Source organism: Rhipicephalus microplus, chromosome 7 (genome assembly GCF_043290135.1).
Source record: "Rhipicephalus microplus isolate Deutch F79 chromosome 7, USDA_Rmic, whole genome shotgun sequence".
Lineage (NCBI taxonomy): Eukaryota > Metazoa > Arthropoda > Arachnida > Ixodida > Ixodidae > Rhipicephalus > Rhipicephalus microplus.
In genome coordinates, this window is record NC_134706.1 from 13,084,527 (window position 1) to 13,102,262 (window position 17,736).

The following is a 17,736-nucleotide window of genomic DNA, read 5'->3' on the forward strand; positions in this document are numbered from 1 at the left end:
CATCCATTGACAAACGTCGCTTCGCCGTCTCCGCATACGAGCTCGGCCCGCGGGCAGCAGAGTGTTCACACGCACAGTCGGAAAGCACAAATCACGCGGCCACCGTACCGTTGGGCAAAATTTCGCGTCACGCGGCCACGAAATCGATCAAGCGGGCGCGACACACGGCTCTGTTGTTCGACATATTGCGTTATCCTTCTCGGCGCCAGGCTGGCTTCTGATTGGCCCAGACTGGCAGCCGCCATAGCCGTTTCAAAAGGCGAAAGATCGTCGCACCAGCTAATCTCAAAGTTTGCGGCGACGGCCGTGCCTTGACACCAGCCGTAGGAAGCAAAGGCTTTAATCGAGCGGGCCAGAATTGCGATGCAAACGTGATCGGCCATTAAAAAAGTGATCCTTCTGGTATCCGAAAATAATGGCCACCTTAGCCAATCAGAGCGAGCCTTTCAAACGAGCGGGAAAACTCGCGCCACCTGTCAATGCGCTGACACAACTTGTATCTCTAAACATGGCATCCGCCGCACCGGTCGGCTGCATGTACCGAGTGACGCCGATCTACCAAGAAATCGCCTCCGTCGAGCTCCCGACTTGCATGTACAGGGTGGCGAGCGTGTACGGCGGGACCTCCGCTGCCAACATGCCGAACGGTGTGGTAAGTGGCAGCTGCGGCGTCAGAGCAGACCTGACGCAACCACGTTGGCAGGATTCGTGTTTACCTGCAGCGTTCGCGTGTCTACCTGTTGAGCACACCTTATCAGCACTAACTCGAGGTAAATGTTTACCGCACAAATAGCCCGGCAGTGGCGAAATGGCTGCACACCGCGATTGTTGTATAAATAGTAGCCGACCGTTGCTCTATAAATAACATCTCGAAGTGAGGGGGTTGTGAACACATGTTACCAGCGTGGACCTAGTTTAGAGGGATCTCGGCCGCTTCGTTTATTATCTGCGCCTTCTTACCGAAAGTACTTGCTTGTGATTCCTCCCTAGCAACCTCCTTTGCGCAGCGTGGCTTATGAAAATTTGATGGTGTGATCACGTCTGTGAGAGTTCGTGATTTTTCTAATACAGATGCCCATCAACGACACGGGTGACATGGTAGCCGAGCTAGAACGCCGGCAACAGCAGCTAATAGAGAGGTTGAACCACCTGAAGGGGCTTGTGGACAACGTTGCGGCCAAGTCGACTTCTCGGCAACCCATTGCTGGTGGAACAGCTGAAACGGTGAGCGCAAACGTGAGAGGACGTTGACATACGTCTCGCACGGGAGGTCTTTGCACTGCAGCTGCGTTAGTTTGCATGCATCGGCTGCGCCTAAATCATCGACAGTTGCACACGCTATAGTGTCAGCCGTTTCCCCACGTACATTGTGTACAAATTCAACGTTCGTGGCCCAGGCGCCGAGCATTATTCGTAGCAAAATACGGTACATTGTTTTGTCGTTTTTCGCTGTTCTTATCAAGAAAAGTGACGTAACGGGCACTGTTGGTCACGTGACCGTTGTGCCATTGTTGCGAACTGAATTCGCAGTTTTACATGATCGATGATATGGTAATTTGGTGTGATTTATTTTCTAGAACTGTTTTAGTGCGGCTGGTGACAGGTCTTTCTTTATTGAAAATTATGATGCTTGGATGCCGTCAAACGAGGTCATTGAATTTGTCAATGCAATGCAAGTTTGTAGCATTGCTCCTTGTTGCCTGTGTAGACCTTGAATTGTGGAGTTATCAAATTTATCCATTTTGAATTGCAGCAATACGTTCTGAGAGATGTTTCATGTGCTTGCATGTTAGGGACCTTACTACACGATTTGTTATAGAATAGAGAGAGGAAGCTTGTTTTCTTTGTTAAATGCAATCTAATGAGTCTATCTCACTTTAGGACAAGAGCATTTGGGCCATTAATTGCAGTCTATAAATGTTGTGTTGTTATGTGATTTCAATTGGACAGAACATTGCCTTTTCACTCAATGAATTCGGAACCCCACCCCTTTCGAATTACGCTTCCAAAGCTATTTCAAGCAAGCTATAATAAAAAGCCCTACCCCGTCCACTTAGTTTGGTATATATGTGTGTGATCCTATGAAGTGTTAGCCCGTGCAGCTCGTAGCCCAGGCGGCTCTGTATATTTGTGACGATATTTGCTACTCTGTATAATTATTATCTTTGTACTGATTTTGCATGTAATGATGCCTTTTTTTTTTGTTCGCACTATCACCAGCTGTAGTATGAGTGGGGTGATGCATATTTCTTGAAAGTAGACCCCTTTCCCCATTGCCTAGTTTTTTTCGACAACATACGAGAGCTGGCAGAAAACAGCTTACAGAGTACATTTTTTCCCACCCTCCTTGCTTTCTTGGCATCAAGAGTGAACTTCAACTCTTGAGCTACCTTGATCACGCAGTGGGACACGCATTCGACTCCCTTTCTTTGTCGAAACCGCAGGCGACTGTCCCCGCTAGAGCACCGATGCAGGTCGGCAAGAGGACGGGCTCCCTCGTGGACATTGTCGTCAACGCGTCGCCCGACCATCCGCCGTGGAGCCTCTGGCCCCTGCGTCGCCTCTTGTCGCAGCACATGCGGGTGCTGTTTGCATGCCATACGCATTCGTCTGTGGGCGCCTTGCCCGCAAACCTGAGCTTCCTGACGGCCGGCCCCGACAGGGGTCCCTTGGCAGAATCGCGCATGTCTCACGACCTCGCCCTCACCCTCGTGTGGAAGCAAGGTGATTATTCGTTGAACTTCAATGAACTTGGTCACTTGATGAACACGAGACAAAATGTGCATGAGCATATATTTGTGCCTTCGAGTGCAAATTATGATCCACTGTCTGTAAGTGTGTCAAATTCGCATGACACGAATTCAAGGCACTCAGTATTAAATTCCAAGAAAAAAAAATGAAGAAATGTTTTGTTTTGCGTGAGTTTCTGAAGTAATACCAATCAGCATGTATCTAATTATTATTTAATCAGCCAGAGCCAATTTTCGCATAGAAAGAACGAAATACTAAGCTTATGTGCAAGCACAGTTTCTTTTTTGGTTGCATTCGTTTCAAGCAAAGAAAAAAAAAGTACTCTTGATGTGATTACTGGAAAACTGCACGTCAACTGGTCATCGAACATGGTAGAACTGCCAGCAAAGTGGTCCTCTGCACCATTCTGCAGCGTAAAGAAGCTAAATGACCGGTATTCGTCCACTCAGGCAGCCCGCACAAATGTGCACACCGCGTTTCAAGGCATCTGAATAAACACGCGAGGTGTGACGTGCCTCTGAATTCGATGTGTACATCTGTATATGCTGCCACTGAAGGGGATAAGCATGCGTCCAAAACTACGGTAGTAAAGAACTGGCAGAAAGGGAGAAACTAAATGGACTCATCTAAACCAATCTAGCTCTTTCCTTAGGTAAATGAAAAGATAGCATGCTGGCATGTTCATATTTTGCCCTGGATATCCCGGATGGCTCTACAATCTTAGCTTTGCTTCCTCACCGTAGTTAGACACCATTGCACAGTCAACAGTTGTTTTCCACAATGTACCGTTAACCATTACACCCCATTATTATGCACTGATTGAAAGAATCGTTACAAAAGAGAGAATCAGCCTAACAGTGTTTAATGAGACAAAGCACTGCCCTGAGTATATTCTTCGTTGTGGTTCTTTCAATGAACTCCCAATCGGAAATTGGATTTAGAAGCATGGACATTGGCTGAGCTTGTACTGATCCATGAAGGTACTAATGGGCGCAAATCAGACATGATGCATGAGAAGCACTGAACAGGGCGAACGCTCGACCTGTTTAGTCCTTCTTGAGCCTCTTGTCCGTTTTGTGCTCCCAAATACCTTCATGTCCCAATCAGAATTTCGACGTGAACTCACTGGCCCCAGTCATCGCTTTATGGACTTTATCAGTTTTTCTGCAAAGTCTATAGTCTTCTAGTGGCCAAGCCCGATGCATTTTGGAGTTCAGAGTCCAAAACGAAAACCAGGTGTTTTATGCACTATGAGCTGTTTTTGCCTGTATATGTTGTTCACTCAAAGCTCAATTCACTCGCACCTCATTGTAACAAAGTTGCATCTTACACAAAAACAAGTTTGCTATATAAGAAAAATTCGTTATAAAGGTATATTTCTAACAGTATAACTAATGGAGGGCTAATTTTCATGCACTTCGTTATTACCTATATTATGTTATATCCAGGTTCATGATACCGAGGTTTGAGTGAATAGCAAACACGAATATAATGAAATATAGTATTGCTATAGATTTAGTTTTAGGAATAATATTATAACCAATTTTTGGATATAACAAACTTAATTTATTGTGAAATTCAACTTGTTTATAATGAGGTTTGAGTGTATTCAAGCTATTTCTTGCCTGTATAGTGTATAGTTATAAGCAATGTGCAACATCCAACAATACTTTTTTTTTTACAATGCTGGTGGAACGTTTGAAGCTGCTTAAAGAAAATGTGCGTACTGTACTATATATTCAGGCGCAACTTTAGAAGTCTGTGCTCAAAGGTGGATCCACGCAAGCCCGTCTCGGCGGACGTGCAAAGGTTATGAGTCGCTTGGCCTTCAGAGAACGTTGCTAAGTGCATGTGTGGGACTATTTTTTTTTTTTTAATCACGAAGGCCATAGGCTGCAGTGCTCCGATCACGCTTCTTAAGTTGTAGCACACTATAGATAAATGAGTGTAAGAACGTCGCAGTGACTCTTACCCGCCTTCCCTTCTGTCTTTTCGTTTGCAGTGGACGAGAACTGCGAAGTCATGGTGAGCCCGATGCTCCAGGCGGCCATTGTGGGAGAGGTGAATCTCATCAGGTGAGCAAAAGGCGGCAACTGCTTAAACAGAATGTGGCTTTTCTTTTGAAATTTCTGTTATAATATGTCATTGCACATTCGCTCCTTAAAGCAAGTAACTTCCTTCAATTATTTTGCCCCTATGACAGTGGGTGTTACTCCGTAGACCTCCCATTGGATTCCTTAAAGGGACACTAAGGGCAACTATTAGGTTGACATTGATTTCTGAAACAATGGTTCAGAAACGTCATAAGGTTACTTTTGTGCCGAGGAAGTGCTAATTTTCAAATAAAATCGCGTTTTAGTGCTCCGCATCAGGTTACTGCACTTCAAATTGCATGCCTCAAGCAGAGTTTCTGACGTCACTGTTGCCGTGCACAACGTGGCCCGGCTTTACTGCGTGGCTGCCAACACTAGTAGAAGCTGAATGAGAGTAGCAGCCATTGAACAATTTCCTGCCATTGGCCCCGAGGTACTTGGTTCAACTTGGCCCCGATAGATGGCGTGACCTGTCCAGTTTAACTGGGCGGTAATTCATAGAGTTTCATACAATAATACCTAAAGAGGAATCTGTCGCTGCGAGCGTGTACCTCCATGGGAATTATGGGAAGTGCAGGCTTCGGATCTGATAGGGTTAGCTAGCGAACTGTCTACGAACGTTTTTCTACAGTTTCAGTTTCGTTCTTCGCGAAGCGTGGGTAGTGGAGTGGGGTGCAAAGCGCTGAAGCAGCGCCTTTGCTGTTCAAAGATGCTGATGACCGCTAGGTTTCTTGATTTGCTGCAACGTTCGGGCTTTACAAGTCATATTTGAAAGTTTACGCGAAGCGTCGTTCACTCACCGCTGCGCATAGATGTAGCGTTTCACACCAGTGCAGGATATTGCATCGAGTTTATATTTTTCCACAAACGCGTCTTGCCTAGACTCGGTTTAAATCGACTGCAAAACGATGACGAAGCTAAGTAGATGCACCGTCACGCTCCGCTGACTCGACCGCACAACGAACCAGAGGTTCTTTGGGGGCAAAACACTTGGACAGACGCACATAGCATCGCAGAAGACAAAAAGTTAAGCGTTTATTACTTAATACTGTATTGTTACTTATATAAAAAGATAATGCATACTTTCCAGACAAAAACAAGCATGTTTGTTTTCAAGTGTTGTAAAAAAATAAGTCATTGAATTTTTTATGCAAAAATTCAGTGGCAGAGTAACGCATACCCTGACGATTGAATTAGCCCAGGTTTCACTTTTGCCGCCTGGTCACAAAATCTTTTCGTAATTAAGTTTGCGTACAGATAAATAAAGCAAGTTTAAAAGAAATATAAGCTCATATGAGATTATTTTACACTCGGAATAGCAGTGTCGCGAATCTTAAGAACGTAATCTATCCGAAGCGCATCCGAAGCCTGTACTTCCCATAATTGCCATGGGGGTACAAGCGCTGCTGAAAGAGCCCGCGTAGACACTAGCGCCAGGTTCCCCTCTAGGTATTATTGTACGAAACTCTATGGCGATAATTGAACTTTTGAACTACTCTTCCCATTCCTCATAGTAACGTCTGGCAGTTCTTTTTTCAATGAATCAAACAGAAACAAGCAGCAATGAATCAAGCAGAAACAAACAACAACAGGGGTGCCAAATAATATGGCACCGCAGGCGGCCTGCAATTCACAATAAATTATCAAAGTCAGCTAAATGTTGCTTTCTCTTCTCTCGACAAATTACAGACGAAACTAAAAAATCACCTGTAGAAGGGCTTCTATCAGCCATTGGCTGATTTGAACATGGCGCGCTCGGTTGTTACAGGGATCGCCGCGGTAGGCCGCACCCTGTCCACGGGTGTGCGGTCGATCGCATTGAAAAAAGGGTGTGCGTGCAATCACATAGAAAAGGCTGCATGTTTGAAGGGGGGGAAAGAAAGAGAGAAAAGGGGCTCAAGGTTATGAGGCGCGCATGACGCATTTTCTTTGCTCATGCCATTCCTCCCCGCTTAGCCTCTACGCTTTTGTCGAAATGAAAGAAGAGAGAATGCGATTGCATCGTGAAAGAGATATTTGTAACTCCGCTTGTACTGGATGAATTCTTAAAATTTTTTGCGACGTTGAACTTGTGGGGCAAAAACCTGTTCAAGTGAGTCCATTATATGGTTACTTGACAAAGCGTTTCAGGCCCAATTTCACCAAATCAGGCACCAATTTCCAAATCAAGAGTTCAGCCCGTCATTCACACCTCTTGAATGGATAGACGGCTCCACACAAGTGTAATGCTCAAGAAATGCTGAGATGATGTTTTATTTTGACATTAGAGTCGACTTTCATGCGGTGCACCTCCTGATGTCGGCACTATCTTGTCGTCAAGCTACAGTATCAATCCTGCTAACTCCGTGCAGCTGTATGGTTGGTTGTACAAGGTCGGGCACCAAACCATACGAATTGACCACTTGGGCATCAATAATGCTGACAGGCAGCGGAGCAGCCGTGGAAACATCGTGATAGCTTGCCTGAGCATGTGTCTGCTAACTCATGCTCTATCGTTGACGTCGGGGAACGGTAGAAACACTAGTTAGCTTTTAAAAACACGTGGTTAATTTTCTAGCGTGCATTCGTGTTTACCTGTACATTTCTTAGGCTTAGGCTGTATTGGCCTTTCATTTTATATGTAAAAACAACTACAAATGAAAATCCTTAAATAATAAAAGCCTTGTTCTGTTTTTTGAGGTCGTAGAAGCAATCATTTTAGGTAAATAAACTAGTTTTGTTAATTTTTCCAAGTTTGGGCATATATGGGTTAATGTAGAATGCTCATGCGAAGGAAAAGTTATTTTTTACTCTGGAGGCCGCAGCGTCGCATCCTTTTTGTGTGCTTGAGGCTTGCGACCGTAAGTAGCAAAACTGAGCGACGGTATCTTCAATTTTCATGCCGGCCGAAAAAGGTTTCCACAGTCCAAAAATGAGAAAATATCTGAACCTCTAAGACGAGCTTGCCGATCCGCATAAGCTACTCTGTGTAGATAGAACTTCATAACGGCTTCGAGATGTGCACACAATTGAGTGAAACCAGGGATGGTCTTGAAGTCCAGAGAGCTGGGTCTCCGTAGAAAATGAACTGCCAGAGGAATAAATTTTCCATTTAAATGAAGGAAAATCGTACTTGTCTAGCTTATTTTAGGGAACAACAGCTTTATGCTTAAAGTCCTGGTTAGACTCATAATGTTTTAAACTTACGGTATGTAAATGTGGCGCATCTTACATTCGAGTTGGAGAAGAAACGGGTAATTATTTTTGTCGGATGGTTGTCAATGCAGGTCGTCGTCATCAAGGTTCCATTGCATCTCTTGTGCAAGCGTGCGCAATATCATGCCTACTAAAGAATAGAGAACAAATACGCGTGTTTCAGAGTGAGTGAGTGAAATAAACACATAAAATATGCAGTTTACTACTAACGTTTCCACCTGCATGCACTACGGTATGATTCCGAGATGTCGTACTGACAAGCCTGCATCGCAATATTGGTTGAAACACAACGTCATTTCTGGCTCAAATACGCTGCAGGTACCTCGGGCGTCTACTGAGCCCCTCTTACGAGTCGGGAGATGCGGTGACCGCGACGGAGATGGACTACTGGCTCTCGTTGGCTCACCACGGCGTCATCCACGGCAAGAACAAAGAACAACAAGCCGTTCTCAAGGCCCTCAACGCACAACTGGGCAGGACGCCCTACGTCCTGGGTTCAGTGCCAGGCCTCGCCGACATCGCCCTTTGGAGCGCATTACTGCAGGCCAATCTCGCATGCGGGGCTCCCAACAACGTGAAGAAGTGGTTGAAGACGCTCAGCGCGAACCCCATCTTTGCGCTACCCGAGGGGTGTCACGTCCTAAGCGATCTATGAAAGAATCCAAATAGAAGTGTTAGGAACAGAAACTTCGCCTGGACGATTACGTACATTCGGGGGTGAAACGTTTGGGTTCTCATCTTGTTAGCCTCGTGCAACTAATAAAAGGTTAGGAATAAATAATGGTTTACTGACAGCTCTCAGGTACTGAAAGCCATAGAGTTTCCTACAATAATGACTAGAAGGAACTGGGGCGCTGTCATTGATCAGCCACCATAGGAATGATAAAATGATAAGGTACACTCAGACCTCATTATAACATAGTCAGATCTGTCACAAAAATACTTTGTTATATCCGAAAATTCATTATAAACTTATATTTGTAACACCATGGCAAAGCCATTCTCTTTGTTATAAATAATTGATTTCGTCAGTACTTGTTTTGTCAAGGTTTGAGTGTATGTACATGGGTTGGCTAGGTCCCCACGCTTGTGGCTTTGTTTATCATTGTGTGCTGGCTTTTGTTCTGAATAAACGAACGACTTCTTGTGAACCTCGTGAGCCGTCAGGGTGGTAAGGTTGGGCTGCTGAACTTTTGCTGAAATTCATGTGGCTACAATGCAGCTACAGGCCACTCGAAGCCGAAAGAACAAAGAATAGGCAAATCCATGTACTGTCTATCCTTCTTGTGATGGCTCAAGCGTTGTGCATTGCAACTACCATGGGCACCAGTGCCAGATGTCCCTCCAGCATAATATTATGGAAGTCTATGCTGAAAACCACTTGGTTTTTCGCTACCAAAAAGCGATTTTTGAACGGGTCCAATGTCAAATTTTTTCTGTGGTTTAGTCTAGATATTATCAATTTCATTCCGGTCTTCACAAGTAACTTACCATGCTAGTTGGCTGTTGTGTTGCCTTTGTCGATGCTCTGTTTCATATTAGTATACCACTATGTGGGCCCAGTGCTGCAGTATTTCCTTTTTTGCTTTGTCTTGTCTCGTGATTTGATTGACAGATGCATGCTGTCACTCCTGGTGAACATTCACGGCTCCATTACGAGCAGCGTAAAAAGTGTCGTGCAATAAAAGATGAATATCAAAATGAAGCGTGGAGCATCTGTAATGTGCGGTAGTCTACCGCTATGCTACACCAAATGAAAACTTTCAGCATACGCTGCAAATTATGAATGTGAGCAAAAGAGAGGATATGGCACGCCATTCAATCAATCAACATGCTAAAGAACCTTACACAATATTGCACAACACTCAACAACATGACAAACACAAGAACACACGCAAGAGGGCTTAGCCAACGCTCGACTTGCCACGTGGGCCCTCGGCGCGCAGCCCGCAGTTGTGGTGAAATGCATACCTGTACTTTCATTTGTGTCTAAAGTTGTGAAAGCTCCTTCACGTTGTAATGGCGTCATGGAGGAGGGACCCGAAATTGGCACGCACTTCTTCCCAAAAGTTCCAGGAGAGCAGTGGATGCATGGACAATTGCGTTTACAAGTCAGACACCACCTAGACTGTTAGCAAAAGCCACCGTGGTCAGGGAGCTTGACCTAAATAGGGTGACCTAACCATAGAATTTCCCTAACAGCACTGCATAAGGAGCTAATAGACACGTGCATTTAGCCGGTGGCGCCGCAGTGTGGCAGAGAACGAAAGAAATTTGCCTGCCCCGGGCAGCAGCTGACCCATGACATGAGGGCAGTTGTAGTCAGGTTGTTAGCGGTGCTTCAAAAATTCGCGTATAAATTGCAGTGCGGCAGGGGCGTAGCCAGAGGGTGGTACACCAAGCCCCTCTCCTGAAAAAAATTCTGGTTACGTGCCTGCGGTGCGGTAAACTGCGCCAATAACTACTAGAATTAATTTGCGCACCTGTGTTCATTTCTCCAGAAACAATCAGGCAGCTTGGGAAATATTTCGTTATGCAGTTTACCACACACCACAGATATTTTTGTCAGAGTAAGATAAAGTTTAAGCTTTGAAAACAAAGAAAAAAAAAACGTGCCCCGAGCGCCGCGCTGAGCCTCAAGCGGAGGTGCTTTGCCTACCGCCGCCTTGCACATGTGCTGGTGACGTCGCGTGATGTACCCTAGTAGAGGTCTCTCCCCCCCCCCCCCCTTTTTTTTTTTGCGAAGGTGGCTTTTCTGCACTCCTATAAAACACTGATGTGAAGCCACCTTGGTACACCGGATCTCGTTTTCATCGAAGACATGGTAAATCGTTTTTTTTTAATGACGTGCGCATGCTCTCTTTTTTTTTTCACGTGGTTTCAGGTCGGGTCGACCTACATTCGAGTAGACTTACAATCGTGCCAATACGGTAGCTTTTAGTCTTCGATGTAAATATCTAATGTTTATAACATCGTTATGAAGCCGCATAATCAGCATTGAAACGACTGTTGCCGCTGTCCTTACAAGATGCGAGAACACTAGAGTTCGAAATTGTCTCTTGAGCCATGCTTTTACTGCGAAGCTGTCCAATCCGAGCCGGTACGCGTCAACTATGTTTGCACTCATATGATGCAACGAATCGGGTCGGCCCACTAAACTCCAAATCGAGCCCGTTTGCAGCATAGTTTAGCTGGGAGAGGTCATGGACCCTTTGAGAGGAAAAGCATTGCTTAAAGCCTAGTGTGGGACGCGAAGGACCGAGAAAAGACGCTAATTATCCGGCGGACGACTATATCTATGGTTAAGTATGGCCAAGCAGACGTCCAGCCAAAGGAGGAGGGAGATAATAACGGAAAGCAGGGAAGGCGTGCCAAAACAGGAGAGCACCGGTAGTGTGACTGTGATGACGTCATCATCATCAGCCTGACTACGCCCACTGCAGGACAAAAAAACTATTCATTAATTAGGAAAAGACTTTTAATTGTTCCTTTTCAAGCAGTAGGTTTAAATTTAACTGCAGATAATGTTCTAAGTTTCGGTGCCTCTATAGCTTGGGACATTGCCACAGGAGCGTATTCGATGCTGTATGCAATTTCATTCGAGAATCAAAGCGCATGTCATAATAATGCCTGCTTAAATATATTTCTGACGACACTTGTCTAATTTTGAATGAAATTTGCATATTCATTTGATTGTGACCGGGTGAGATAAGCTCGATTGTCTGGTCTACTCAAAATTTCTGTCTTCCACTGTAGTATTACCTCACCTTTTCTCTTCTTGATTCAATCTTCAATTATTTGTTTAGTTTAATATTCCTTTTTAGTTAATTATTATTTTCTATTACATCATTAGTTTTTTCATTAAGGATAAACCTTTTAATATATCTCATTTAGGATACTTCTAGATTTCATGGCCAATCCCCCATAGTGGGTATGTGCCAGTGCGAAGGGACAACAACAACAACAACAAAAAAGGCCTCTCCCATGTTCCGCCAGTTAACCCGGTCCTGTGCTTGCTGCTGCCAATTTATACCCGCAAACTTCTTAATCTCATCTGCCCACCTAACCTTCTGTCTCTCCCTAACCCGCTTCCCTTCTCTGGGAATCCAGTTAGTTACCCTTAACGACCAGCGGTTATCCTGTCTACACGCTACATGCCCGGCCCATGTCCATTTCTTCTTCTTGATTTCAGCTATAATATCCTTAACCCCCGTTTGTTTCCTAATTCACTCTGCTCTCTTCTTGTCTCTTAAGGTTACACCTACCATTTTTCTTTCCATTGCTCGCTGCGTCGTCCTCAATTTAAGCTGAACCCTCTTCCCACAAAGCTAGTGGGCGTGTCCCCCCACTAGCTTTGTGGGAAGTTTTTCGCGACATGCAAGTCACGTTCGTCACTCATGTCCTGAACTGTGATCTGTGTTCATCGTCGTGCAGTCGTGTCATGCTTGACTTCTGGTGTTGCTGTGAGGGTACTGACACTCCCCTGTAAAGTTGTTTGCGCTGCGTGGCGCACAAGCCGCGTTTCGGGGTCGCGGTTATTGAGCGATAGGTGGCGTTGTGTAGGCTAGCGGTGAAAATTAAACCCTTCACTGCAAAGTACGAATCCTCAACATCACTATTTAAGGGGAAAAAAATAAATCTATTTTTTGGTTCATTAAGTATTACGGCTTATTGGCGCTAGCCACCGCCCGATCTAAAGGGTACAGCCATATCCACCCATCGTAATCACCGCTATCATCATCAATATGGTTGTCAAAGCGGGAGTGCTGGCAGTGACCCCTAGCGGCAGACAAGCCTTGATGGAGGCGCGCAAGAAATATGCAGCTCTCTTCTGCGCGTGGCGGTTAATTGCCGTGAACGGTTGTCTCTAGGGTAGGTCCCCGGTGCGTGGTCCCGCGGGTTGCGCGTCGGGGGCCCTCGTGGTAAGTCAAGCGTTGGTGACGCCACCTTGGATGTGTTAGTCATGTTTAGGAGTGTATGGCAATATTGTGTAAGGATGTCCAAGCGATTTGATCACGATTATTGTTATAATATTTCGGCGGACGATATCGTGATTCTAAATTAGTTAAACAAATGTATGTTGTTGTTTAGTTTGTACCGACCGCGTCTGCTGTGTCCGTTCACTCCAAGAGGGTGTCCCTCGCCATTTCAAGACCCCACATTGTATTTGTATGTGAAGCTGGGGACATTACTACTATAACACCCACACTTATGCTGCAAGAAAAAAAAAAACTCCCAAGCATTCTTCCGAGGGTGAACATGGTTAAGTGCGAATGCACGGGGTGATGCTATGCTATCGAACGCTTCTTGGGCCGCGTTCGCAGCTCGATGCTGACGCCTCATCTTGGCCTCGCGAGCGCGCAGTTCACCATCCGCTGCACGCTTCGCCCGCTTGTCCTGGGCCTCGCGAGCGCGAAGTTCGGCATCCGCTGCACGCTTCGCCCGCTTGCACTCGGCCTCGCGAGCACGCAGTTCGGCATCCGCTGCACGCTTCGCCCGCTTACGTTCGGTCTCACGAGCCCTTCGCAGCGCCGCCTTGTCTTCCAACGTCGGCGAAACCACCGCGGTACCGTCACCTCCAACGACGGGAGCAGTGCTGGCATTCGGTTGTACTGCATTCGTTGTTGATGGTAGCGTTGCCTCCGGGACATCCATCGCACGACCCGCTCTCGACGGGAGACTGAGAGAGAGGGGGGCGCACGAGAGAGAGGGGGGCGCGCGCAGCGGCAGCGAGCGAGGAAAGCGGAGGAGCGAGCGAAGGGGGAGGGGGACGCGTGCAGCGGCGTTAAAGATATAAGGCGCGTTACTGACACCGATATCAGCGTCGCGTCCGTGGTATGGTGGCTAGAAGCCACTATAGCCAAGTCCTCTTTCTTTGAAAGATAGAGAGAAGACTGCGGACGCCGCCGACGACGGTGGATGGTTTGGGGTCGCTTATAAAGTGTATTCACACTTGAAAGGTGAAAGTGCCGGTAGCTCACAAGGGAATTTCGCATTGTTCACTTGTAAACAAAATACTTCCCCATTGGAAATTATTTGGCTTCGATGCTGTATGCACCTGCACATCCTCATCGACATTTCTTGCCAATTTTTTGGGACAGACTGCAAATCCACTTTTGCCTTTAATTCATGAAACCCTGTACACGTTAATTAACATTAATCCTAATATAGTTATCTCCTTTCGTTCCGCAATTTAGGTTTTCCCGCCATACACTGGTCTGATCCTGCTTCATTATCTGACAAAACAGCCCGGCATAGGATTTCCTAAACACGAGTATAATTAACATTATTCTGTAGTGACACCCACCAAAGTCGCCACCATCACCAACCCACGAAAACTCAAGCAGCTGTACCGAAGCATAGTGGCGTCAGCGCTGTGCCAGCGTGAAAGAAGACGTTGACGTCCATGTGTGGCTCGTGCTTGCCGAGTTCCTGCCGGTACCAGCTTGTTGCGGCTAACGTTTCTCGAATAATCTGTGCTTTTACGCAACCTTGCTCGTTGCATTTGGTGGAAACTTGCTGGGTAACGTCCTGGAGCTTCGCAGCCGTAAGCTACCATCTCAGTCCGCGATGACCGAGCGCGTCGATCCCCCCCCCCCAAGGCTCTTTCACGCTGGCACAGAGCTGGCGCCACTATGCTTCGGTACACAGCTTATCAAAACCGAGCTGTCACAAATTTTATTTTTAGTCTTTTCATATTGACCCACTGTCCCATGTATTGTCTCAACACCTTTGAGTTAACGAAATGAATCGGCGGAAACGTTTTGCATTTAAAGCAAGACATGCATCTTAGAGTCGGGGTTAAGATTTGAATCAGTTGACAAAACACCCCCGCTGGAGGCTCAGCGCGACGCTCGGGGCAAGTCTTCAAAGACGAGAGAGCTGACCGGCCGGGCTCCATTGGAAGAGCTGTCCAATCCAGACGACGCATCGACAGAACCACTAAACTACAACGCTACGCTGCAGTACTATCGACAGAGCCGTTATACGTATCCTCCCCCTCATCCTTCACTTAACAGAGCAGATGCTGTCGCTTGGCGGCAACTACAGACCAATTCATTTCCTTGCCTTTATATGCTAAATCGCTTTCATCCGACTCTCTACCCCTCCTACTGCCCCTTCTGTGGATCCGTACCGACGGTGTACCACTCCACGTGGGAATGCTCTGCCCCACAGGGCGTGCCTCCCATTCCCAATCCCACCCCTTCCTCTTGGGAGTCTGCACTGCTCAGCTTACGCCGGCAGGAACAGCAGAAGCTGGTCCAGCGGGCTCGCAGGGTCGCGCAAGGCAATGGAGCCCTGGACTGAGGGCCCCACCCAAGGAAGGCTCAGTGTGCATTTGTTATTAATAAATGTTTATTCTCTCTCTCAAAGACGAGTCTTTCTTGGGGACCTTCGGCGCAAAATTTTTGTCGGTCTGTACATTAGTCTGTTTATCCACCCTTAACGGTACCCTAAACGGCACCAAAGTGTCCAAACGATACTTCAAACGGCCGATCTCATCCGCAGCGCCCACCAATATTGCTCAAGGTTCAGCGTTCACACTTGTGTGATTGTCAAGTAAAAAGCAATTGCTGCGCATATCTGAGGCACCATAACACGTCAAATTATGCGTATTTTTTTTACTAGAAAAGGCATACATAAGCAATTTCAAGGGTAGTAGCCTTTATAACGCGGCGCTGGCCACGCAACGCTTGCACGAAACGGCAAGTGTTTTCAACGCTTTGCTAATACGACACGGTGGTGGCACTCACCCGTCGCCTTGCGTTCTACACCTCAGAGATGGGCGCGCAATGCGCGCGCCCCGTTTTCCAGGATAACTGCCAGATGGCGCTCATGTCTCACGTGTGACGCGACTCGATGCACTCGTTCGCCTCCGCTGCACGCTCGAGGCACGCAGCGCCTCCAGTATACCACTCGCCGATTTTCTTGGGCAGAACATCAAATAAACGTTTCGTTCACTCAATCCAGACGCAAGACTATTATTGATACGTGTATGGAACCGTCTGTCCAGCAGAGCTAAAATGGCACCCTATCGTCTTTCGACGACATTTGCTGTGTAACATACAGATACGGGGCCAATGTTTTTTTTTTTTAAAGCTTAAATGTCTTCTAACAGCTGTGGTGTGTGGTAAACTCCATGACAAAATATTTGCCACGCTGGCTGACTGGAAAAATGAACACACATGGCCGCCTGTGCGACAACAGCTGTGTGAATGATGATGCACCTTGTTAGTGAGAACATTGGCAGCCGTCGTGGGCCGATGGCACTAACCAGTTGTCGATGAAACTTCAACGTTTAACATTGCAGTCGAAGTGAAAATGCATCTTACGTAATCATGTATGAGTGGATACATCACGGCATCATCGCTACATGAAGGAAAAAAAAGTGCATGAACCCTGGGCTGAAAAATACTGCGCATTAGCTATAAGCCCATGTTTAACATCACCGAAGCTGCATATACGTTTCGCCACGGCAAATACGCAAACGCAATAAAAGTGCATCTCATATTATTGGAGCCCTCATGTAACCATCAGATTGTTTTTTTCACGAGCACTTCTTACCTTTACAGCTTGATGTTCATGAAGTAACAATGCGTATTACAAGTTCGTGTATCAGGCAAGTATGCAAATACGTTGTAGCAATCAGACACATCAAGGTAACTGTGCAAGAGTTCATGTACATACGTTTACATCTATGCCATACAAATATTTCTCAAAACGCCTATCAAAGTGAACGGGCAGAATGTTCCCTTTTGAAAAGGCAAACATTTTCCCTATAGCTGCTATGACGAGCAAATCGCAACATGTTAACCTAACAAAATCATGCACTATAGGCAGCTGCGATGTTAGAAAACAGCCATGTGTAGAAATTTTAGTCGAAGAAATGCAGAAAGATCCCACCAGCAGAACTTTCTTGCCAACCAGCATCTGCTCCGAGAGAGGGAATGGTGGTCGCAGTGACGTCACACAGTTTGCAAACAGCGAGATCATTTTGAGAGACTTTACAACTGAACTAGTTCTCAATTCTAGGTTGACACGCCAACTTTGGATTTCAGATTAGGACAAAATAGGTGGACCTACAATCGAGTTAATGCGGTGTAAACTTTTTCATTGCAGCGAAAGGTCACGTGGTCTCTGGGCTGTTGTGCGGGAGTACAGAATACAACGCCTTGGCAGGGTGTTAGATCCAGCATATTGGCAACAGCCGAGAGAGAATTACGACCCTGCCAAAGGAGCCCTCGTTGCAAGGTGCACAGCCGAGCACTGTTTGAAATTGCCGACGTTGTAGCACTACTGAAGTGTAAATCATCACACACAAGCACAGACTTAAATGCAATAAAAATCAAGTTTGCTGCTCTATCATGAGCGCGAACGTTATGCCAGACGAGTTCCCCTTTATACACCAGTGTAGTTGACGTGCTCAGAATTTTAACAAATGCAACGGCCCCCCACCAGAAAAAGGCAAAGACAGCAGAGACATTGAATTTGAAGGATGAACACATTTATTCAATTCTCGCAAGAGCAGAGCATGCAGATAACAGAGGCCTGCTGTACAGTCAGTGTTAGAGATAATTTAAAAAAAAAAAAAGCACCAATCAGTAAGTCAAATAAGTTTCGTGCTATCAAAGGCACAATGAATAATTTTTTGAGACGGTGGTTATAAACGGAGTATACAATGGAATGATTTTTTAAA

The 17,736-nt window shown here is 46.1% G+C and overlaps 1 protein-coding gene across 3 annotated transcripts; it reads left to right on the top strand.

Moving 5' to 3' along the window:
- Positions 1–81: 81 nt before the first annotated feature.
- On the top strand, positions 82–9,190 carry AIMP2 (aaRS-interacting multifunctional protein 2). Of its 3 annotated transcripts, none has more exons than XM_037431566.2 (5): positions 82–652; positions 1,072–1,224; positions 2,445–2,724; positions 4,754–4,826; positions 8,358–9,190. In XM_037431566.2, exons 1-5 carry the CDS (start codon positions 416–418, stop codon positions 8,692–8,694), a joined length of 1,080 nt encoding a protein of 359 aa, XP_037287463.2. In that variant the 5' UTR covers positions 82–415; the 3' UTR covers positions 8,695–9,190. The 3 variants fall into 3 exon arrangements, with proteins under 3 accessions (XP_037287463.2, XP_075724811.1, XP_075724812.1); XM_075868696.1 differs by lacking the exon at positions 82–652 and adding an exon at positions 674–770; XM_075868697.1 differs by lacking the exon at positions 82–652 and adding an exon at positions 931–965.
- The last annotated feature ends 8,546 nt before the right edge of the window (positions 9,191–17,736 follow it).